The sequence below is a fragment of the Amphiura filiformis genome, chromosome 9 (genome assembly GCF_039555335.1).
Source record: "Amphiura filiformis chromosome 9, Afil_fr2py, whole genome shotgun sequence".
In the NCBI taxonomy this organism is placed as follows: Eukaryota; Metazoa; Echinodermata; class Ophiuroidea; order Amphilepidida; family Amphiuridae; genus Amphiura; species Amphiura filiformis.
In genome coordinates, this window is record NC_092636.1 from 23,570,103 (window position 1) to 23,596,155 (window position 26,053).

Consider the following 26,053-nt stretch of genomic DNA (forward strand, 5'->3'; position numbering starts at 1 on the left):
GTCAAAATTGACAAATGTCCCTAATTGAAGAAGCATTATTTAATATTTGAGGGGATTTTTAAAACTGAAGGCTTGAAAAAAAAAAAAAATCCAACCGTCCGACCCAATTTTCCCATTTTCCCACTTGAGGGCAACACAACAATATTTTTTTGGCCTTATTTTAGCGCCACGTCGGCTATTATTGTCTATTTGTGATATGGATATAAAATATAGTGGCCGTTTTGGTTTCTAGTTTGGACAACATGCTTGTACACTTTTGTTAAAGCTATATTAGTGTAAAATATGGTGCACCAAAATTTAATCGGACCTTTATTTTGTCAACTTTTTCCAACTCAAACCCTCCTCTGTGGAGCAAGCGACGCCATGACACCCCCCCACCTGACAACTTAACCCTTTGCGAACGACAGTGGTTTACAAAATCCGTCCGGAAATTAAATTACTAGTACCATTTGTCGACGTGCAGTGACTTTTCCCCACTAAAATAGCCCCTGGGCCTAGGCCTACTCATAATTAGTTCTATGGTTTTATACATGCCATGTAGGGCCTACATAAAGTCATTGGAATCATATCTTGGTCATGTTGACCGGTGGTTGAATTTATGAATAAGTAAAATAGGAAGCTGCATGCTTGCTGATGATGAAAACAAAATGACAATTGATCGTCCCCGCCTGGCCCGCTTCCTTTCGCATGGCATTGCCATTGAGGAGTCTGAAATGTTTAATGCTATTTTTTCTTTATTATAAGGGGAACACTTTTTTTCAATGTTTCAATAGTTAAGGGCTGGGGTATGAGCGTTTGGACAGTATTTATTTTGGGACATTAGAGCACATCAGACATATCGAATTGCATTCTGAATCGAAGAATGTCATTCTGATATCAAATAATTTTGATTTTTGAAATTAGCAATTTAATACACATTTTATGGCAAATCATTAAAAATTTATATTTTTGATATTTAACAGTACTTGAAGTAAACTTTATAAATCTGATGATTTATACTTAAAGTGCATGTAGGTGGGATGAAAAGCCGACGATCAATTGCAAATTTTGACCTTTCAGTATTGAAGATATGGATTTTTTCCCCAAAACACCAAAAAAAATTAGGTCTTTTGGGAAAAAATCCATATCTTCAATATGAAAGGTCAAAATTTTCAATTGACCGTCGCTTTTCCTCCTGCTACATACACTTTAAGAATATATCATTAGATTTATATAATTTACCGAGGACTGTTATATATCAAAAATTTGAAAAATATCAATTTTTATAATTTGTCATAAAATTTGTATTATATTTTGATTTTTAAAAATTATTTGATATCAGAAAGACATGCTTCGTATTCAGAATGCAATTCGATAGGTCTGAGGTGCTCTCATGTTCCACAAAAAATACTGTCGAAACGCAATAAACGCTCATTTTGGATCCCTTAATAATATTGTCAATTGTTTAGATTTGCTTCTGTCCAATAAGCATTTCAATTTAGGGGCTCTGTTTTAATCATCCTCTCAGAGAACCATATAACAAGAGCCCGGGCAAGAGCCTCGATCCTATCATCCTCCTCTACAAGTTACACAACTAATAATGTCCGGGAATAATACATAGGCCTAAATCCATTTGCATTGTAAAAAAATAATAAATGATAAATAAAAAGGCCCTCCACTTCCTCTTTTTGATAACATGTGGACAATCAACTGGTATTTTGTTTTTACTGACCTTTAAATAATTATATAAGTGGTTGTATTATCATGATTATTGCATCTGATATTTAGATCGCGATCGCTGTTGTCAAATTATCCCGGCAAAAATGTCAACGCAACTCTAAACGCGTAACCACAATGACGTCATCCGAAAGCGCCTAATTTTCTACTTTTGATAAATGACGCGCGATGTAAAGCGTCGGAAGGGGGTAAATCGAGTACGTTGTTTTTATTGTATTTTTATTTCTAAAATAGTTAGTTCTTCAATTGTTTTAGATATTGATTCTATATTTTATGGGCTTTATTTTGATACCAAATAATATTTTCTTTCAATGGTCCCTTTAAAGACACCACATAGATGCAAGGGCAATTTACGATATAAATATTTCAGCTGATATTTGTAATGTATTCATGCAAAATCAGGAAATGGACACAAAAATTGAGAAATTTACATTACTCCAGATTAATAAAAATTCAACATTTCTCCCCTTACCTATTTTTCTGGTCTTTTCCTTCATATAATTCTAACACAGTCATCTCATACCGTCTATGCCTTGTGTTCCAATAATGATACTGAAAAGAACAATAACAAAGGAACAGAAATTAGAATAAAGCAATGAAAAAAAAACCCTGTTCTACGGGCCAGACTAACCCAGAATTTGCGTTTTAGACAATTTTTTTATAAAATTGTGCTAAAATCAAGTAAAATCAGCCATTTTTAGAACATTTTTAGAACATATTTGCATAATTTTTTTTTCAGATTCTCATGAAATTTTAGGGTATTTTTAGCCTCCCAAAAAAAAAAAAAAAAAAAAATTGACTGATCAATTGATCTTACTTGAAAGGTCCGCCTGTATAATGGGTTTTTTGTCACCAAATGTGTGATTTAATAATAATAATTTATTAGAAATTAACATGTCAAATCAAAACAAGCAAACTGAATATGTGGCCATCAATTTTGTCGTAATGACTCTAATGAGCCTAAAAAATTTGAGACGAATGTTGTAAAAAATTAAAAATATATATGTGACCATCCACCACGAAGTGGTAGTAAAGTCGGCTCGAGATCATTTTCTGTTTATTGCAGATTTTGAAAGAATGTACTTTCAGCTTTAAAATGACACCTCAACCAGCTTCATCGGACATCTGGAAGTGAAGTTATGGTTCATCAAAGGTCAAATTCCTAGTATATTTTACATAGAAATCCATATACTCTTTTTGATTGTATCTCAAAATGGAAAATGCTGACTTTACGACCAGTTTGTGGTGGATGGGCACATATATATGTATTAACAAAATATTAAAAAAACAATACAACAGTACATGTTTAGATCGACTAGTCCGGTGTGCCAAAAATATCAAGTAAGTCTGGCTTGCACCGGATCATTCCAAATTGCTTGGGATGGGTCGGATTAAGTATTATACAGGGAATACCAGGATTGGGGTTGCCCGCATGGCATTAACTTACCACAACCCAGTTTTCAGCATGAACCAAATGCACTGGACCTGATGCTCTCTTATGGTCTGTGTTGAATAGTATGTTGCCGGTAACCACGTCTACCAGGTACACATGTAGGTGTGCTGTATGAAAAAAAGTAAACAATGTATGCAAGTTTTAAATAAATCTCACAATCAGGGATTTGGAGCCTACCACTCAACTGCAATTTGAGCCTGAGAGCCCACCAAGAGTCCATAATTGCACCATAACAAATGTGTGTTATTGATTGAATCTACACAACATACCTTTTGCACCAGCATCCTCTCCTTCTGTAACTATGGCAACCAGGTTTGGGTTGAGGTATTTATACAAGACGGACCTGTCCCCTAACACACGTCCTTGTGAGTGTACATGCTCTGGATGGAGGGAGAGAAAGGCATTAAAATATGCATCACTGAATCACCTTTGCAAGTGTAAAGATCAAGTATAGTCCTTATATTTTGCAAGTGCTGTTAAGAACCAAGATCTATGTCTACTGCCAATTTGGTTAAAAATAAATAGCCTAGGGTGATTAGGGTTTTAAGCGGGAACCATACCATTTTTCACTCGTTGGCGTTGAAGCAGCTGTTTTATGCGTACATCTATGCAGCATCTTTAAGCATGTGCACATGAACGACAGCACTTTGAGGGAACGCTAGCGATTTGAAGCAGCACCCAATGAAATAAGCACCAACGTTATTCCCACATCAGGGTGAAAAATGGTATACTTCTTTAGCACTTTTAATCTCACACAGGCATGGATAAGCCTGTCCGTATATATATCTGTGCTGTAAATTTACATACACACACCCCCACCCCCACACACTCCCACCCCCACATTCTTATTACCATACCTGTCTGTTTCTTGGATACAATATTTGTTATATTCTGTGAACTAGACAGTAACTGGATATTCACACCAGATCACCTTGAAACTGCCCGATGCCGCTCCGCCTCAAGCGTGCCGAGTTTGAAGCCTTCCAAGGTCCCTTTGACCGTGTTGGCAGTGAACAGGAAAATGGACTCTGTGTGTTCAGTGACTGTGGAGGCAGCTGACAACGGGTATGTGTGCACCTGTTGAAGGGTAAAAGTAAAAAAATAACATGAATTTCATTTGTGTTGGTAATATACAGAGTCATTCTTGAGCTATGACCAAGAATGATAGGAAAAGAGTAGATGCTTTTGAGATGTGGTGTTACGGGAGGCTTCTGCAAGTGACATGGAAAGACAGGCGATCAAATTCCTGGATCCTAGACAAGATTGGTACCTGTCTAACCATCAGAAACGGCATAATGGAGAGAAAGCTGAAGTACTTTGGCCATATTGTCAGGACACATGGAGGTGTAGAAAAACAAATTTTGCAAGGGGCTATGGAAGGCCGAAGAGGAAGGGGACGTCCAACAACATCTTGGCTAATGACGTGAAGCTGGTTTCTAACTAAGAAAATGCAAGGTGCAACGCACTTGGCATCAGATCGAATAAGATGGCGTACTCTTGTGAAGACCACAGCAGCACTACAGAGCGCCACCTGACAAAGAGAGAGAGAGAACTTATCCATATTTCGCAAAGTTGCACACTGGAAATTTTTTCGTTTTTTCAAGCACTTTGTGGAAAGGAGGGTACAGGTATGTGCTGCAGCTTTGGGGTGCATTTACAGGCTTTGGGTTCATAAAACAACCCTTGACAACATAATGAACCAGTTTGTTAATTGCAGGCCTCGAATTTCAATTTTTCGGGGCAACCATTTTCAAGGCCACTGGGCAAAAACCATTTTCAAGGCCACTGGGCAAAGCCACTGGACAAAGACAAAGAAGGGCACCAAGGCCAACAAGTGATGAAGAATGCCTTTATGAGTTTCAAATGTAGCTGCCTTTAATGCCTTTATGAGTTGACAAAGATCTGGGGCACCAAGGCCAAAAACTGAGAAAAGGCAGGCTTGGTGCTTGCCTGAAATTCCAGCCCTGGTTAATTGACTAAGCAATGTTCGACTAATGATGCCCAGCTGATCTAAATCTATTCTCTTTGGCTGGAAATGACGATTAAATAAGATGATACTCACCGTGTTGTCAGTGTCCATCAAGAGCACCACCTTGAGAAAGTCTTCATCCGTTAAACCAAGCATTGTAGCTTGCTTGATCTTGTAAGGCAACACTGAACCATGTGGCGCATCTTCATGAGTTGGTTTACCAGTGATAGGGTTGAATGAGTACAGGAATCCATTACCACTTGCCTGAAGAAAAAAAAATGTAATGGGCTATTCCATTTAAAATCCACACTACCCCATGTGGAAATATCTTCTACAGAGGGAGTATGAATTTCAAATGGAATTGGACACTAACCAACTCTATACTCCATCTGTGGAAGGTATTTCCAAAATATTCCAGAGGGAGTGTGAATTTTAAATGGAACAGCCCAATGTTCATTATATTTGGCCATTCCATTTAAAATCCACACTACCCTTGTGGAAGATTTTGGAAATATCTTCAACAGAGGGAGTATGAATTTCAAATGGAACAAACACATTAGCAGCTACATTTGAAACTCATGCTCCCTCAGAGTGCAGTTCAAGTTGAATCTTTCTCAGAAGGTGTAAGAAATTCAAATGGAGCTGCCTAATATGCTCATTCCTGAAATTCATAATCCCCTGTGGCAGATATTTCCAAAATCTTCCACAGGGGTAGTGTGGATTTTAAATGGAAATTTTTTATGGAATTAGTCCACATCTTAAATTTTCGTTCACTCAAATTTCCCTTGTCGCGCAACCGTGAAAAAGCACGGACGTCACTTCTGAAATCGAAGTGAACCAAATTATACACATATACCTGATATCCTAGCATGGAACAGTTTCCATGCATTTTGAAGTTTTACTTGATTTTGAAACATTTTAAATTCTGCCATTGAAAAAAAAAGTTAAATTGAGCATATTTCAATTTTTTGTAAGATTCAAAATATCATCATGTCATTTCATTAGCCATAACGTACCTTATCTTTGCCAATCACCGTACACTGTGGTGGATGAGGGAAGTGTGCCGTTGTCCTCTGTACAAATAGCAGTAGCTTTGGTTTACCATTAACCATAAACGGCTCCAACTCAGGCAAGTAGTAGCTCCATACGATATCACCATTCTGACTGTCTAACCCATACACCTGCAATGTGAAACAAGTGCAAATTTACAATTGAAAAAAAAAGATAATCTCAACCGTGCTGGTTCTTTTTCAGATTGTGGGATAGGCTGTTTCGGCGGGAGGTCATAGCAATTATTAAGTTTTTAGCAGGTTCGCCGTCGGCCAAGTTTAGACATGGCAAGCTTTCGTCAGGAGTAGCTCTGACTTCTTCAGGACAAAGTACCCAAGAATGACACAAGCAGGCCACTTCTTTTCAGAGCCATCAGTAGGCAAGGGGTGGCCTGCATGTCTCATACTTAGGTACTTTGTCCTGATGAAGTCAGAGCTATGCCTGACAAAAGCTTGACAGTTCTAAACTTGTCTGACGATAAACCTACTAAAAACTTACTAATTGCTTTTTTACTACATACAACAGATTGACCCCACCTTTTTTTAAATAAAAATACCAAAATTGAGGGTTTGACCAACAAAAGCTATGTAAAATTTACTTTAAAATGCAGAAGATAGTCTGAAATAAAAAAAAAAGTGTGGACATTTGGTCGATCCTTCATGTAATTATTTTGTGTACATGCTTATCCTAAGCCTAATCCTTACCTTAATCCTAACCCTAATTTTGTGTAAAACTACATGAAGGAGTAACTGGACATTTGGACCATAAAATACCTGAGTTCAGGTTTAAACCTGTTGTGAGAAAATGTTCATGTAAACTATGACATTAATTCATTCCTGTTTCATAACTTACTTTACTAGCTTTGGTAAGCACTAGCAGGATCTTGTGAAGATTGAAGTCATCTCTAACCAGATAGTATTCATCATCTTCATCGTCGTCATCATCATCATCTTTTTCTTTGGTGATGGGTGTGGCTGTATCATGGTGGGCGTGTCCATGGTGGGCTCGGTGTTCAATCCTCCTCCTCACATGTGCGGCAAAAGACTGCTCAAAACACAACAATATCATATTGGTTTAAGTTACACATAATGAAATTTGTTCACTTACGTGAGCTTTCAACACAACTCTGTGTCTTTTTCAAACTGATGGAATTGGGTTTTATTGATCTGGGTTGTCACATGACGCGCTGGCGATGTCATGTGACAGAACAGGTTTGTAAACCGGTGGTAGTTGGTGGCGGTCTTTGTACAACAATATCAAAACTTATACAGTCATCAGTCATGTACATCTATTTGTTAACAAGTGCAACCGTTATTGATGCTTTGCATGCTAGCCATAGGCTTCAACATAAAAGCCCAGTTTTGAGATATTTTGAGAAATATGTAAATTACCACTGAACCAATACTTGGCTTGTTTGTACCCATTTTTATGCATTTTTCATCCTGATTCCAAATATGGTCATGACAATTACCAATTCTGAATTTTTTTTAATTTAAAAAATGAAACTTGTCATCTGCAGTTGACAGCCACGTGGATAGAGTTAACATCATTCACACTGACATGCACTATGCAAATTGCAAGGCTGTTGGGGGCAATAGAATTCCCAATAGAATAATTCAAACTTTCACATTGATTAGTGGGGTAGGGGTCTTCGTACTAAGGGAATGCATCATTTAGAGTAGTATGCATTGTGCATCATTTACATTTCCAAGTTAGGATAAGCTTCAATTGATCTGATGAATCGAGCTGAAAATATTTAATTACAGCAACAAATTGGCTACAAAAATATAATAATAATACCAAAAAATTACAGAAACAAAATATACTTAAGTTTTAACCAATTCAGTAAAAAACTGAAATTCCCAAGTGGATCAGAGTGGATTATGATATAAAATAAGTAACTATAGGAGTTTAAAGTGGGAGTACACCACTAATCCTGGTGCCAATCTGTCAGCGCTTCCTAATAGATAACTGCGTTTTATGTCTTGATTAACTTTGACATAAATAAATATTAAACAAAACAAAATAGTACCTGCAATTGTGCAAATTGAGTGCTGAGCCTTCTCAGGAACATTGTGCCGATGCTTTCTGCAAGAGAATAAAACGTAAAAAAGATTTAAACATTTTCAATAAGAAAAATATATGCCAAAATAGTATGACCACCAACTATCTTAAAATGTTTTGGCTCTTCTATGCATACCATCTGGAAATACTCATCCACGGTTTTTTTTTTTTTTTATTTAAATTTTTTTTATTCCAAGAACTGCTTTACCCCATGATAAAGTCAAAAGAGTACCAGTGGAATGCTAGTCATATGCATAATCCTACCAAGTATTTACAAAAAAATCAAAACATGTCTTTACATGTAAAAATTTCAAAGACAAAATTTGGTAAAATCATTGGAAAAAACGTGTTGAATTCTGCACCTTGAAGATGAATTTTCAGCAATAGATAAAGTGGCATCATAGAGGTATTTTAATTGTATCCAAAAGTTGTAGAAACATTAGGAATGAAGTAAAACAGTCAATTTAAGAAAGAAATTAAGTTAACTTACATTGATCAAAAATGGTAAAAAATGAAAAAGTTGATTTAAATCAGTGATTAAAAAAAAAATCAAGTGTTTAAAATCGCGATTTTAATCAAACAAGCCTGATTTTGTCAAAGTCAATTTCGTTTGAGCTGCACTGGAGAGCATCTTTTTATATGGTGCAGTATGTTGGACACTCACAGACAGAATTGAACCAAGACTTGATGGTCGCTACACGTCCAAGATCCTGATGATTGTGCTCGATTTAAAACGGCAAAGACCACCCAATCTGGATCAGCCTTTCCTGAGTCTCAGAAGTACTGAAGAGTAGACCTTTAATTGCTGCTCACAATGCAAGAAGGCAGGAGGAGCCTGTGTCACAGTGTGTCTTCTGGAATGCCACATGTTGAGAACACAGCCAAGGGAGACCAAGGCTTACCCTACACAACTTTGCCAGGACAAATGATTAATAGCTCAAGTCCTATACATGTATAACATAGTGCAAGACCGTGAATAACAGAGGCAATTCATCATTCTCTCGGTCAAGGTTGTTCCATCTATTGCACTTATCCATTTCTCATGTCTGTCAAAGGGGACACCCTTGCGAAATCCGTATTGGTTTATACACAACTTTTCAGTTCCAGTCAATTTTCTCAGTTTAGAAAATATCAATTTGCCTTATCTTTTAATTATTGAAATTTCCCTGATAAAAAATTGAACTTTTGGAATGGTTTCTTCAAGAGGTATTTATTTTATTGCATGTTTTGTGATTACAGTAACAATCTTCTTCATGTCAGAGGGCACGAGATGGAACAGCCAAATCCCGGCAAAAATAACCAATGCGATGAAGCGATCTATCACGAGTGACGTCATGCCGACCGACCGAATCGCTCTCGACCGAGGCTGACCAAAGTAAGTATTACTATTTCCAGCAAATACCAACCCATACTTATTGATATTACTTCATTTTCAACACCTAACATTTCTTAATCATACCTTCTGGCTCAGCACCAAACTCGTCCTCAAATTTGGCCTCGGTGTCTGACACAGGCAAATCCACCATCTCTACAGCGACAGCTCCTGGTAGTGCTTCCTCTCTATGCCATGTCATCTGATCTGTAATACAGATGTGGAAGAGACTGTTAGTAAGTCGATCTCTATACGTATAAGTTTGATAACAGCTTTAATAGACACTTGGAAACAGCTGTATATTGCATTTTTAAAATTACTACACCCATTGCATTTTTATTGCGTTTTTTGCATTTTTGAAAAATAAGAAAACAAATTGGACAAAATGGTATGCAAAGCCAAAAAGGGTACAAATCATTCCTCTATTTGGCATCGGTATGAAAAGTATGCTTACATTGATACCGTATGAACCAACAGAATCGAGAAGACCTCTTTTTGCCCTTCATTTTGCATACCACTTTGTCCAATTTTGTTTTCTCATCTCTTCACAAAATGCAAAAAACCGCATAAAAAATACATTGGGTGTAGTACCCCCTTCAGTATTTGCTAAAAATAGGAATTATCTAGCTAGGATAAATTTGGATATTTTTAAAAGAGGTAATCTCCTTGTTTTGTCTTATTCAGCCTTAGTCCCTATATATAAACCACATACCATATTGTCTGTATTATTAAAATGTCCCCTCTAATAAACACCCCTGCGATTTTTCAATGACAAAGTGACCTAAATGCAAAAATGTCAGTGACATATCGTGCGAGTAAGCTTTTAAGCTGAAAAACTTGCATCAGTCATGTCAGTGTTGCTGTCACGATGGTTAAATTGTATGAACTGTACATCTTGATTATGGTTTTATGCTGGTTTCATACTTTCCTGCCGCTTGCCTCTCTGAAGATGATTTTACTTTACTGCGCATTCGCACCAGAAACGCTAGCGGTGACCAGCGGCAAGCCGATATATCAATCACTCCACCGCTTTGCCGCAGCGGTAGCACCGCTGGGAGTTGAATTCAAATCAACTTGGAGCGGTGCCGCTCTGATGTATAAGAACAAAATACGATTTTGGAGCGGTGCTGAGCGGCAAGAGTGGCTTTCAGAGTCATGCCGCTGCTGCTCAGCAGTGTGCCGCTCCGCTTGCAGACAAGTCCAAGCGGCATGATGAAGCGTCACGAAAGTATGAAACCAGCATTATGTAAGACAGAAACTCTACCTCCATAGAGCAGCATCAAGGCATGGTCAGCTGTCTGCATGAGTACTCTAAATCCCAGCTGATGGTCTTTCTTCTCATACATCATCAACGTTATCTGGAAAAACAAGCACATACACGTAATATAACCACAATATTGAACAAATTCTGGATGATCAGTTTTACCTTTCAAACAGCTTTATTCTTTCTAAAGTTTTAATTGTGCCACAGAAACATTAAAAAGAGAAACAATACAAGATGTACAAGTTTGTTTCAGTATAAAGACTGCACAAAAAGTAACGCAGCTGTTATAAATACGCCTATAGCGTCAGAACTAATAATTGTGTTCACAATATTTCAACGTAGAAAGAAGGATGATTTATTTACGCGCATTTTGATATCCAATTTGTCCAATTTCGTTCAATATAAACAACACAGCAGTGTTTTGAAAGAAACATACCCGATTTTAAAAGTTGCAGATATCTGTAATGATTTGAAGTCAGCGCGAAGATAAATGGAGGGTTTTACGTGCCACAATGCTTGCGTAATAACCATTGATCGCTATAAACTGCAACTTTGAAATTCGGGTATTTTTCTTTAAAAGCACTGCTGTGTTGTTAATATTAAACGACATTTGACAAATAGGGTATCAAAATGCCCGTAAATAAATCAGCCTTCTTTCTATGTAGAAATATTGTGGAAACAATTATTAGTTCTGAAGCTATAGGCGTACTTATAACAGCTGCGTTACTTTTCGTGCAAACTTTATATCAAATAATTAACAAGACAGATACCTAACTTTTTTTCTTGTGACCAAAATTTCATAAGAAAAATATGGCGCAACCAACAACATAATACAAATTGTTGGGTGCATTACATAGTGACGGATCTGCACTTTATGGTAAAATCCATAGTGACAGATGTTGAGTTCTCAAAAAATTTGCGCAAGACATAGTGACGGATATCTTTGGAAATCTATTACATATATAAGATGCACGATTTTACTACATTTTAACATTTTGAAAATATCTTTCAAGGGTCTATTTTTAATAGACACATCAATTGCCGAAGATTAATGGCAAGTTTATAATCTATGCCAAATACAATGTACCTACTCAATGTTTTCCCAGATGCATATTTTTTGATAAATTTGTGATCAACATCCGTCACTATATAATACACCCTGGGTTTAACATCCGTCAGTATGTAATGCAGCCAACAAAATGCTGTTACTTTCCGAACTTATAAGTGGTGTTTTCAAGCAATTTCCAAGTTTTATCTACTTATTTTGTTTTATTTTATTTATTTTATTTTCTCGCTGACCAGCTACCAGAACGACTTTATCGAGACAAAAGGGTGTGATGCACGCAAAAATTTGCAATTTTAATGCTAAAATGGGTTAAAATGGGGTTTACATGACCAATACCATGGTACTTTGCACAGAGATGTATTTTTAAAAAATTTTGTCCCCTTTTGGAAGGTCCCCAAAAAGGTCACGACCCACATTTTGGGAACCGCAGGGAAAACATTGTTCCTGCGCACTACTCGACTTTGAAATGTACAGTAACGATGTTCGCTAAACGATGTGCATATCGGCATGATGTCAAATGACAACACTTCAGATCGCAAACAATTACGGGATTTACCAAAAAGGTCAATTCCCGGTTCAAAAAACATCTAGAATCACCAGACCAGAATAAGAACATTCCTGACAGAAACTGAAATAATTCAGAGTGAGTATCAGTTGATAGAAACTGAAAAAAGACACTTTTATACTTCAAATTCTGGTACTGATTGCACCATTTCATGACTTACTTGTTGAGGTTGACCATAACTCCCTGATATCTCTACCTCTTGCTTCAAATCATCTGATGTCTCACCATTTACATAGCATGCTAACTCAAACTCCTGCAAATCAAAAAATTCAGTTCACTAGTTGAGATTAAATATTAAAACATAAATGTAACACAACCAAATGCAACCTGTACTGCCTGAAAGAACCTGTCCATCTTTTTTATGTGTAACTTCCGTTGGTATGTATTGAGGCACAGGTGCTGTCCGTATGCACAAAAGAGTTCGACTGGGTCTAAAGTTAGACCTGGTCTAAGTGGAATTTAGTCTCATGGGAAAGGACATTTTCCTTTACATTTGCTGAAGTTATTTTGTATTATTTTTGAACATTGCATGAAAGTCTTGAGAATTTGCTAGCTACTCTAGGAAGGAAAGAAGAGTAAAGGACCATTCCTGATGGAACTTAATTCCAGTTAGACCAGGTCTAACTTTAGACCCGGTCTAATTTTTTGTGCATACGGACCTAAAAGTCTAGTTACAAGTTACATGTCGAGCAAAATATCAAAGTGGGACAAAATTGCAAAACTGTCCAGGTGATGCGCTACCAAAATTACTTCACTGTGAAATATCGATAACTGTTAGAAGTATAGGGGTACTACACCCCTGTGGTAATTTGTGACAATTTTGCATTTTCTCAAAAATTAATAACAAACTGGTAACAAAACTTAGGTATATTATTGGGGCAAGGAATCCATTTACTACACTGAAATTTCAGTGACTCATGACAAGCGGTTCAGTATAATATGATAGGAAATGAGGTACACCCTAGCAGTACCTTATTTCTTATCATAAATAACAAACCGCTTGTCTTGGGTCACTGAAATTCCAGTGTAGCAATTGGTTTCCTTGCCCCTATAATATACATAACTTTTGTTACCACTGTGTTATTAGTTTTGAGAAAAATGCAAAAATAGACACAAATTTATCGAGGGGTGTAGTACCCCTTAAAACAGGCCAAAACGAAGATAAACATTGATCAATTTTATCCAGGTCAGTAGGCCTATGCCACTGCTAGTTAGATTGGCAAAATTTCAAGGCGTCCATCGGACAAGCTGCGTAGGAGAGTAGCACGTCCGATGACAAAATAGCTTGTCTCGAATGCAACGGCGGGCTCTATTTTACACATTGCGTCCAGCACATATCATAGCACAGGGTCCAATGCACACACTTGACATCGTCCACATACTATGCGATGACTACACTTAATAAGAATTTGGCATTTTACTATAACTACAGCTCCAACTCTGACCCTAACTCTAATCTACCACACAGGGGGTGGGGGGGGGGGTGTACAGGGTAACCCGGAATTATGCTTAGCATGACATATTTAGAAGTAATCTTTCACACTTAGAATTTTTAGAAATGGTTTGTAAAACTTAACCACAGTCAGTTAGCTGTTGATTTTGAATTTAAGCAATACATCCTTTCATTTATATTTGATAAATCTGCAATGTGATTCCAATTAAGTAAAAATGGGTTACATATGAGAATGTTTCTTTACTACTTCTGTGTAGTTCAGAGCCTCCCCTCCCCCATGGTAGAGGAAATAGCCCAATTCTTACATTTGATTTCAGTGATGCTACACCCATAACTGTCTTGCCCCCATGTATGGTACCAGTCACAGCATGAACCTGTAAAACAAACAAAAAATATGATAATTTCATGGAGTGTATCTTTTTCAGGAGATGAATCTTGGGTTCAGAAAATTGTCATCTTGCTGCCATCAAGCTTATAAAGGGACATATCCTCTCAGTCACACACACATACAGGCTTAACTGTTGTGCAACATGTGGGTATTAGACTATCTCTATTATGTCACATCTCGTAGGCTATAATAAGCTCCGATTGGCATGCTTATTATGGCGTTTTGGGTCAAGCTGGGAGAAAAAAATCCCAGGTCGACCTAAAATAGCGTATCGCACACGATAGACCACCTAAGTTATCGTAAATCGGTTTCTCCCAGGTCGACCGTAAATTTGGGGTTGCCACATTCGGTCCGCAAACGCTTAGGATTTTAAGCCAGGTCAACCCACCACAAGCATGCAAATAGCATGAATAGGCCTACATGTATGTGACCCGACCATGGCGATATAGGCCTACACATGTGATGAGTATAAACCATTGTACAGCGTTCATTTATAACTTTTGCAAGCATCGGTGAGGCTTTTACGATATCAGTTTGTCTTGGCATCTAAATTAATTCACATAGGCCTACTCTCATATTCGTATTCTTGTTTTAGTTTGCAAAATACAGAGGTAAATTTAAGGCTGATATATAGTCATACTTCCAAGTTTTCTACTTGAATTTTGCGTCAATGTACACACATGATATAAAGCTTAAGCTTACATCCAAGTTCGCATTGACGGTATACGAGGTATCGACTCGTCAGCCCATACAGCGCTCTGTTTCAGACTTGTGAGAAAAAGAAAGTAATAAATTATGAGATAGGATATAGGATCAAATAATCCAACAAAGAATCACCCTGCCTATGTGCCGGACATAGACCTACATGTTTTATACTTTATTATTATTTGGTCCACAACAACAACCACCACGAATGGAGCTGTCAATTTCTATTAGCCTAAGCTGTCTTTCGATCAACAAGCGCTGAATCTCCCAGCTTGACCAATTCGGCCTTATTATGTCAATATTTTTATTATCTGTTCCAACTCCAGTAACACCTCATGCATATTTGCCTGGATAGAATTGGGCCTCTGTTCACTGGAGGGGCATGGAAAGTAGCACTATAACTATTCTCTATTGATTTTTCAAAGTGGAATGCTAATACCTATTTCAATACATCCATAGGTCCAGGGAAATTAATGAGGTGTCACTGGAGCTGGAATAGATAATAACTAGCAAATTTTTTATGTCAAGGCCTTCGTATTTGTTGTCTATCATTCAAATTATGATTATACGCTTTGCTCAAAAGTTGAATGGTCAAACCTGGTTAACAAGATGTGCTCTTGTAAAGTATTCATTACTCATCTCTGGGCTTATATTCAGGAACAGAAACACCTGTAGAGTCAGTACTTTTGTTTCAAAATAATTATTATACAGAATTGACCTTAATGTGCACACATATCGACTATTCAAACATATTTCTACACTTTCACAATAGGAATCCAATATACAATTCACAATACTTACGCCCTTAAGGTCTTTGACCACCTGAATCTGCCCACTGCTCACTTTAAGAACAACATGATGGCTTGAGGTCACCTTGAGAATGAACTCTGAACTCTGACACAATGCTGGATAGAGTGCTCTGACCTCTGCACCTTGGCTGGTTGGCAGGCCAAGTGCCTGAAAGTAAGAAGAGGAAATGTTTGTGAAAAATGTTGCAATGTCCCTGCAGGCTGACTTCGGCCAACTCTAATGCTGGTTTCATACTACCCTGACGCTTGCCGCTCACTGGCGCACGCGAATTGCAGACAAACGGACACAATAAAGGCTTGTCATTGGTTGAAACGCCCTGCCGCTTGCCGCAGCGGCAAGCCGCAGGAAAGTATGCTGGAGGCTTTAGTCATCCACCCAGCTGAGTACCAATGATTTTGGTTGCAATGTCAGAGATTCTATCTAACAAAAGTTTTTAACAAGACTCTAGGTGCTGTAGTGAAAGACAAAGATAAAGACAATTTATCGTGTCTGACATCACCTGTCAATCTTGATGACTTGCTGAACGCGGATTTATAACCGGGCGCCTTATTGTTAATTTGGCACCTTTCGACATGCAAGCCATCTCAAAAGTTAGTTCTTTATAGTAGGAAACTTTCTTTGGTGAAGGCACCATGTCCACAATGCCTAGAAAAGCTGCTTTTTGCCTTGTAAAAGTATGGAATTTTTCGCCATTTGCTGCTATTCCTTTTCTCCGATCAGCACCAGATAGATCGGTCTTCCTTTTACGCGCTGATTAACCTGTGTAAACCAATCAAGGATTGTAATTGACAGTGACATCAGACGCAATAAATCTGTCTTTAATTATAGGTGCTGTAGTTTTGTCAAAATCTGAGATTTTGAATAAAATGCAGGAACCGTTGTTTAATCATTACGATGGAAATATTAGTCCAACGTGATGTTCATAACACAGTAAGTACGTGGCGTTCGGGACAGTCATACACACATCAAAGGATTGACATCGGCACTGGTAGAAAATTCCAATTTTCTATGCTTTACCTCAGTAGTTCGGCTCAAAACTAAAAGGGGACATATCTGACAGTAAAAGCTACCATTTCATGGAAAAGAAATACTAATCTATTTTTGATGGAAATATTATAATGTGGCTTTATACTGCTAAACCAAATTGCCTCAATTATGCACTCACTGTTATTGGCGTTGCTGTGAAGATATTGCTGCCCCGTGTCGACGCAACTTGTAATGAGTTGGTGAGTTGATCTATACATACAATTTGATTACAACCAACTACTGCACAACTTGTGTCCAGGGTAGCCCAAGCTGCAGGTAGCGACATCTACGTTGGAGAATAAACATGGAAATTAGGTTAGCATAATTTAAATGATGTGTTTGTCACAAATATTGATTTTGAGATACGGCCAATAAAGGTCGGCATACAAACCAGTGTTCATAATAAGCACTTATAAAAAACGCAAGTCGGACGTTCATGATAAGCCATACCCTGTCTGATGGACAACCACCATATTTTACCTCCAATATCATAAATTATAATAAATAGAACTTTTGTCATGTTTCAATATCATATTTGTATTATCACCATCTCCCACCGTATCAATTTCTCATCACCTTCCTTTTCCCAATCAATCACCACTAGCGCATTACATGCCTTGCTGTGCATATAATTAAATCTTTCCCTCGAGTTGGCCTAGGAAGTACAAATTCATTCTTGACCAGGATTTGAACCTGGGACCCCTGGGTACGCCTTGTTTAACAACTTCAATTCTAAATATTTGTTATTACGCATTTCACTGAGTTAACCAATATACCAACATCTAAAAGCCAAAAAACACAAGGTGGACCTCGAGGACGTCAAAATCCTCGACCGTGAAGCACCGTGGTACGAACGGGGAGTAAAAGAAGCCATCTGGGTGCAAGCAGAGCTGTCCCTCAATCGTCATGGAGGACTCAGAAACAATCTCTCACCCGCCTGGGACAGAACCATCAGAACTCTACCTCGCCAACTGACGTCACAAGGTGACGTCATCGGAAATCAAGGTGTTTAACATCACAACCCAGCTGAAGGTCAGTGGTACTGGTTGCGGTCAGTATGCTGGAATAATCTGATTGACTAGATTGAATTTCATCTCTCGTTTTACGATTCCCAGATGATTGAGAGTATTCATAACCACCAATATAGTAGTGCCAGTGGTGAATTTGGAAGCTAGCGCATGTTTCTGAATTCTTAGCTGCAGAATTTCCAGAGCAAAAAACAAACAAATTTGATTTCAAAAAAAAAAAAAATAAAAAATTTCAGCGATGGAAATTCTAGGAGCCTCTGCAGTATTTGTTAGAGGTAAGGTAAATATGCCTCAAAGTGTGCATCTCTGTCTGTGTTGGGGTGTGTTTACATGTGTACATAACTATACCTACCTGATTTGACATATTTTCATCTGCAGTGTGGTATGATGCCACAATAATGTGTGAGTGATCAGCTACACCCACGCTGTGCAAATTTGTATGGTCGCCTTGTAACCACTTGTACTGGACTGTATCGCTGAAAAATAATGAAATGAAAACTCTTTAATCTTAATCTCAGTTTAGCAAGCAGGTCTAATGTAGCCTGCTACATCAGAATTAATAAGAGCGACCTCAACAGGGATGCCGGGAGATACTACCTGCCCGCCGTGTACAACTCTCTTCTGAGCCGACTGACACTGTCTGGTGTCGGTGGCTCAGAATAGCCAACAGCGCCCCACGTGCCAAATATTGGGGCTGAAGACGTCCAACAATGGATGAAAGCTTCCTCTCGGTAAGCAATTTCAAGTTTATGAGAAATAAGAAAAGTTAAACAGGTCTAAATAATATTTTGGTGACTCTGCATATATTTTTTGACAAAATTTAAGTATAACTGAATTTTGGCATACACAATATTTTGATTTAACGTCACTTGAAAGCGAGGGCTTGAAACTTTGTAGGAGTACATGGTAATTGCCAAATGGTCCCGATTTAATCTAGCAATGCTGATGTTCTCCACGATAGATGAGATTACCAAAGTGTTTATGAACAAAAGGTAGGAACTGGTCTATCGATATGCTTGAGGTAACAATGTATATAATCTCTTCACTGTTCAATGGCATTGTTGCCCAAGAAGGCTCAACAAAACATGATGTGCTGGAAATGGAACAATTCTGACCATTGTTTGGTCATGCTGTCACATGTTATATCATATATGTACTGCGTTTATATGTAATTCTTGGCCACAGGTGTGCATGCATGGCGTTGTCTCCAACCTTAGCGACTTGTTGCTTCCTAAAAACATTGGTTTGTTTAATTTTTTCACGTTGTGAATAGTCATACGCTTGTGGGATGCACTTGTTGCTGCACATGTCATGTCCAAGAATTAAATATAGTAGCTATTGTACTTTTAATTGATGAACATAATAGGTTAAAAGAATCTGATTTCACAATAATGTATGTAAGTTTTGAATGACAGCCAAGTAAATGCGTCAGTTCTTCTCTACAACTTTTCACTTCTTCTCGTCACTAGCTACTTTTGGTATTATTAGGCGTTGTAGACATTTTCTTCCACATCACACTCTTGTTATGTTATCAAATGCTCTTACCCCTAATTTTGATTATGCTAGTTCAGTGTGGTGTAACTTTTCTCTTGAATATCAAAGAAGGCTTCAGGTTTTACAAAATAGTTTAGCTAGAACGATTCTATGTGCTGATATTAGGACGCCAGTAATAGACATGTTAAACTCACTAGGGTGGATCAAACTAAGTGACAGATGGAAAAATAATATGCTTATTCTTACATTTAAATGTTTAAGAAATCTTAGTCCTTCATATTTATCATCTCAGTTTGAATTTGTTCATAATACTCATTCTCATGTAACCAGAAATCATTAGTCTAATACATTGATTGTTCCAAAATACAACACTAATTCTGGATTGCGTACATTTCACGTCAGAGCTGCTCATATTTGGAACAGTTTATCACCAATGATTCAAACTGATATGGAAAATATGTCTTTGAGACAATTCAAAACAAATGTTCTCATTTCATGTTAAAATGTATATAGTCTATGAATTCCTAATTGTGATTGCATTTTTTTTTGTATATCTTATATTGTATCACTTTTGTGTACTATTATACTTTATAATATATTATGTTTTGTATTGACTGAGGGCCTGCTTGGAAAGCAGTGCTGGTCACTGAAGTTGTTACCCTCAATAAAGAAAGAATAAACTAAACAAAACTTTTTAAGTTCTTGAAGACCTGAGTTTGATATTCAGGTTAGTAATCACTCTCAATACCTGCTAGGCAGTACTTCAGAGTTGAGTTGCGTCCCGTCCTTGATGTTGTGGGTGTAGAGGGTTCCTCCAGCTAATACCGCTATGACTGATCCGTCCTCACCCTCAGCAATGGTTGCCGATAAACTGGTAGGAAAAACAACAGACACACTGCTGGCCAGTAACAGAAATATAAAACAAGAAAACAAAACCAAAAAACACCATTACAACAATCATGCAACTTATAAAACAATATAATACAATGGACTGTATGCACACTGCTTTTAATTGAAATCCAAAAATTTGAAACTGATCATGCGCAATCAAAGGCGGTGTGTTTTATGGCCCAGTCGCTCCATGCTGAATCACACGCTACGGATGCACTATAATAATCAACTGATAACTTGTGCATGTACATTGTATCACAATAATGGCACCAAAAAAACTAACAACTTAATCAACAAAACCATGCAATGTTTCTAGCAAATGTCATTATTCAGTTGACTCCCAGTAAACTTACAAACAGTTGAACAATACAGGAACATGCATATAATACATGTATTTAAACATTAAAATACCATTCTTACATACGGATGGAATCAACATATATATTGCAAAATGTAACTTTATAAAAGCTAAGGGACAAAATCAAAACTTGACCAGCAGTCAGCTGCCGGTTCCGGGCAGTTCCGTCCAGTTGCTTTTGTTCTAAACAATGGAAACCGGGCTGAACCAGCAGACAATTGCCGGTCGAGTTTTGATTTCATCCCTAACAGATTACATCTACAGGGTGTCCATTCTTCCCTTATTCCCTCAAACACTGGCCAATAATTTTATCCCTTTGGGGAAGATTTCTCCTCTTATTTTTGTAACAGTTCCAGCTGGTCATTTTAGGGAATCAACATTCTGAGATAAGCTATTTTTCATTTTCTATTAAAAATGGGGTTCCTGTGGGTGGGATCACTGTGGTGGGATTTAAGTAGGGAAATGATGGGTGGGGGATGCGGTTACCAGTTATCACAGTAGCACTGAGGAATAAGTTTTTTGGAAGAAAAGGCACTCACTGTCTAAAGCACAAACCTCAGTGAGACTGTACTGAATCAAGTGACCATGGATCTGAATTCCTGAAAACCAGGCATGAGAATGATCATCCATAAAAAAAACTGAAAATGTGAAATTAAGCTAAAAAGGCCAAAAACGGGCTGAAATTAAAAGAAAGTGTGGAAATTTGGACCAGAAAAAAGCTGAATTCAGGCTTAAACCTGAAAATTCTCATGCCTGGAAAACAAATACATTCCGTACTGTGTGCTTACCCTTGTTGAGAGGCTGCCAGTGTGGTGGTCGGCACCTCCCATCGTAAAAACCCACTGGATGGGTCCCAGCTTCTCAAAATTCTTCCACCACCAGACAATGTTATCAAATCTATTACAAATTAATAATGAAAAATTAACAATAATTATAAAATCCAATCAGATAAAAGTTGGAAATAATGAAATTTGAGATACAGGCAGAGTAAAAAAAAATGAAAAACATAAAATAATTAATATAACTAAAGTTCAGAAATTGAAAAAAAGGGAATTGAACCCAGGACCTCAGGCTTCCCATACAACCCTACACCATTTCAATTTACCTTCATTATTGTAGAGTAAAGCATCGATGATACCACCAGCATCCCTCTTAAACACCTGTCTCCACACAATTTGTCCTGTTCTAGCACTCAGACCAGCCAGCACATTGGCTTCAGTGGCTACAAAGATGAAATGCCTTCTGTTACCAGAGTCCAGGTAGCCATGATGGATGAACTTGGCCTTACCAATGAATTGCTGCTTCCTGTAAAAAGTCAAATTAATGCACAACAATAATTTATAGCTCAGTAAATATTTCAAAGTGATCTGGGCATATAGATTTTAAACAACAATGCAAAATTGATAACAGACCAGGCATGATAAAACGCTGACCAAGAGAAAAATGATAGCAATGAACTCTAGCATCGAATGCATTTAACTATTGTGTGCAAATTCTAAGCTAGAGTTCTCGAGTAATGGTACACACTTGATAACCAGTTTATGACTACATCCTGAGGACTCTGTACTTGTGTCGATTAAAAAAAAATTGAAATCCTACTATTACCCGTTATTGAAAATTTTGTTCGATTTATGTCAACCAAAAGAATGCACGAGTCGAGTTCAGTTGACCAAAATGGTATCTGCTGCCTCCTGTCACCTCAGATATGACGTCAGTATCAAGCTGCTTATTAAATATTCATGAAAAGGTCACAATCGGTGGATCGGATTGGTTGAAATCAACGCCACCTTTTTGACCTTACAGGGGTCAGAGATATGCATATTCATGTATGAAAACAGCGATGCGGATATAGTATCATCACGGGACTGAGAAATGCGACATTTTCGATGTTTGTACCGGGAATTTTAGACACGGAGACTCCATGGAGATTTCTACAAATTCGTCCAAAGGTAACCAAAGGGTTGGGGATCGATTTTTAACTATCACTAAATGTTTGAATTGAGGTCGGCTAAAAAGTAGACAGTTTCGGGACTGTAATTGGTGTAGATGTCACATTTTGAACAGTGAGCGATAAGTGACCAATTTGACGTTCAGCACAAGTGTTTATCTTTACTCAGAGTAGTGCCGTACTAACGCTGTTACTTTCCTATTCGGGGAGGATGTCGATATTGTCATCCTGAACTTGTTCATGACCACTCTGTGTTTTACATGATATTTTTCACCACTAAATCATTTTGTATAATTACCTGCAATCCCCTATACGTGATAATAACTTACTTACCTCTCTCCTACAATACTTCAAGCTTCTGGATGTGCACTGGAAATGTGAAAAAAAATCTAATTTCTCACGCCTACACCGTCGAAAATTCCTGGTCATCGCGAACCTTGTTTGCATGGACAAGCTGGACAACGGAGTAAACCTATAGTCTCCTTCGCAGACAGTTTGGTGTCTGTGTGGCGGGAGCGGAACCAAACTAGCCGGCGAGGAGACTAAGTCAATCGGCATTAGGCCAAGTAAAAATAAAAACATGTTTCTCGTCCGGGTTTTTAAAAATTAGGAGAATGAGGGCTTTTTATTTTCTATTTTTTTATTGGAAAACGACGCTAAATACCTGTATTTGACACCATATTTCGGTATTCGACATACAGATTGATATCTGAGAAAAAGGAGGAGGCCCTTTTTATTTTATTGTTTTGAGAGGTAGACCCCTCTAGTGATCACAAAACCATTTACAAAGCCGTAAAATAAGTTTCAACTTCTGAAACATCTTTTTCAACAAGTTATATCTGAAAGTTTACAAAATAAAAAGAAATTTGAAAAATCTTCAAAAAATGAGGAGGGCGCGGACGAGAAACATGTATTTTTTTTTACTCAGCCTTAGCAGAGGTAAATAAATACGAGTGTGTGGCGAGAGAAACTGTGCTAAAACCGCAACTGGAAAATAGCTTTTTTGTTGGAATGCAGAACCGTTTTTGACATCGATTGTACACCCAAACTTCTGTGTACACCCAAGCAACAATTTGTGTTATATATCCAAGTGAGTACAAGTGAAACTAACTCAAAAGTGACATAACTGTTCCCATAAGCTTTACCGCTGTAACCAATTCAGTCCCTATACAAATTTTGTATTGGGACTGATTATTCGGTCTAAAGTAAGTACAAGTGCAACGCTTTTGATGTTTTGGGAGACTGGGAGGGATCAGAACAAAAAAATGATGGAGCCTATTCTTGACTGTGTAATATTCCTTCACCACACTGTCGTACGGCAATAACCTTATACGATGGACAGATAGTATCAGTTTGTGAATGAGGCCATCGTATAAGTTCCTTGTACTACTATAATGAGTATTGTTCTCCAAAAAACCCGGTTTCTCTACCTATGGTGCTCTAGCTGAAATACAGCAAGATAATGTAAGACAGTAAATTTAAACCTGTATTTTAGCTATAGAGTATCTCGAGCTAGGCTCTGCCTAGCCTTTAATACGGGTAAGCAGGTGCAAAATTCTGCTACTTGACGGTGCACAAACTGAACTTCGCGAAACATTCGAAGTAAAAAAGCGAATATATCGCTCGGTTCTTGGAAAGAATAATAGGTCATGCATTAGTCAATGTACTTACCAATCGAATTTGCCGATCTGATCCTCAAAAAGACCCGAAATATTCGGGATTATGAGTGTTAATTGAAGCACTAAAACGCAGATTATCTTCATTGTGCAGGTCGCCATTTTTTCTTTCTTTCTTTCTTATGGGATTTCCTCCTCTTGTATAGGAGCACCTCCGAGTTCACAAAACTCTCCCAGAATAATGCACAATAATAAGGGGCTGTGCAATAATTATGTGTACCCCCGGGGTGGTGAATTTTCAAAATGGTCTGCCGAAAATCGCTTGCCCCCCCCCCTTTGGCCGTGCCAAAAAAAAATTTCCGGGGAAATTTTGCATGTTCCTAACGTTTTCCTAATGGTGCCCAAAATATCTATGCCAAATAAAAATCGCTTGCCCCCCTTTCGTCCTGCCAAAAATCGCTTGCCCCCCCCCCCCTTTCGACCTGCCAAAAAATGCTTGCCCCCCCCCTTTTGGCCTGCCAAAAAATCACCATATAATTCACCCGACCGGGGGTACACATAATTATTGCACCACCCCTAATCAATACGCGTCACGGTGAGAACGCGTTGAAGGGGGGACTACACTACAGTAGCGTAGCCAGCGGAGGGCGGGGGAGGGGTGCCCCCGACAAAAAATTAAAGAAAAAGGTGCCCCTCTAACAAAAATGAAGAGAAATCAGGAAGGCAAAGGAAAAGAAAAGGAGCAATTCACCCCGATCATGAGGCTGAGCCAATTTTTGAGCGCTACGCGCGCATATCGTCCCAATAAAGCCTTTTTTGTAAGCTCGAAGACATACATTCATGTAATGTATTGTAATATGATGCAACTGTATTTTTTATCGTCTGTGCCCCGAGTTTATTCCCCCCACCCGAGAATATCTTAGACGCGGTGTTATAGTAGTGCTCGGTGGAATGGCATCGGGCATTATGATATTTTTTAAGTGAGGCCGATTTGGCGCCCTCCCCCTTTGCCCCCACCCCTAGTTGCCAAAATTGTTCTTTGTAGAACCTTATTGAAGAACCTTTAATGAACGCGTCTTAAAAGAAAGAACCCTCAAAGGCTTCTATTAGAATACCGCTATAAGTAGAACTGAAAAAAGGTTATTTGGCCAAGTAAATGATTTTTAGTACCAAAAGGATATCAAAAGAATATATGACTTTTTGAAATCCGCGATGTAATACAAATTTTATTGCAAAGTATTAAAAATTAATATTTTTGACATTTAACAGTCCTCGAAATAAACTTTATAAATCTAATGCAGCCTACCTATAAAGTTTATGTAGCTGGGAGGAAAAGTCATCCATCATTTGAAAATTTTTACCTTTCGTATAATTTGAAGATAATACATTTTTTATATCGCGAATTTCAAAAATTATTTGATACCATCAGGACATTTCTCATATTCAGAATGCAATTTGATACTGTGTCTGATGGGCTCTCAGGCTCGACAAAAATATGCCTACTGTGCAAACGTTGCTAGGGGCATGCCATTTGAAAATGTTATCCCCAATTTATGCTATTTTGGCTTTTCGTCACTTTGACAGTACTATTGATGACACTTTACCATGTAGGCCTACTACCATTGGTATATTAGGCCTACCAGTCATTAATTCTGTGCGTAGGCCTACTTATCAACCTTTCCGCTCCCTTCGATCATCCTCTGCAAAATTATTCAAACCTCTTCGGGTTTAAAATCTCAAATCAATTTTGGGCATGCCATCATATCCATCAATTTATGCCTAAACTTGCTGCCCGGATTTGCTGTTTTGGCTTTTCG

General features: G+C 37.9%; 1 protein-coding gene across 1 annotated transcript in view; it reads right to left on the reverse strand.

Moving 5' to 3' along the window:
• LOC140160767 (ER membrane protein complex subunit 1-like) overlaps window positions 1-24,424 on the reverse strand; it is a 45,811-nt gene extending 21,387 nt beyond the window's left edge. Inside the window, 19 exon segments of the mRNA XM_072184066.1 lie at window positions 2,189-2,268; window positions 3,164-3,276; window positions 3,439-3,549; window positions 4,027-4,246; window positions 5,232-5,402; window positions 6,155-6,319; window positions 7,041-7,232; window positions 8,221-8,276; window positions 9,712-9,831; window positions 10,889-10,982; window positions 12,680-12,772; window positions 14,278-14,346; window positions 15,867-16,022; window positions 17,041-17,187; window positions 18,282-18,405; window positions 20,172-20,294; window positions 21,461-21,569; window positions 21,778-21,977; window positions 24,292-24,424. Coding sequence (XP_072040167.1) covers window positions 2,189-2,268; window positions 3,164-3,276; window positions 3,439-3,549; window positions 4,027-4,246; window positions 5,232-5,402; window positions 6,155-6,319; window positions 7,041-7,232; window positions 8,221-8,276; window positions 9,712-9,831; window positions 10,889-10,982; window positions 12,680-12,772; window positions 14,278-14,346; window positions 15,867-16,022; window positions 17,041-17,187; window positions 18,282-18,405; window positions 20,172-20,294; window positions 21,461-21,569; window positions 21,778-21,977; window positions 24,292-24,398 — 2,450 coding nt within the window. The 5' untranslated portion in view covers window positions 24,399-24,424.
• Window positions 24,425-26,053: the final 1,629 nt, after the last annotated feature.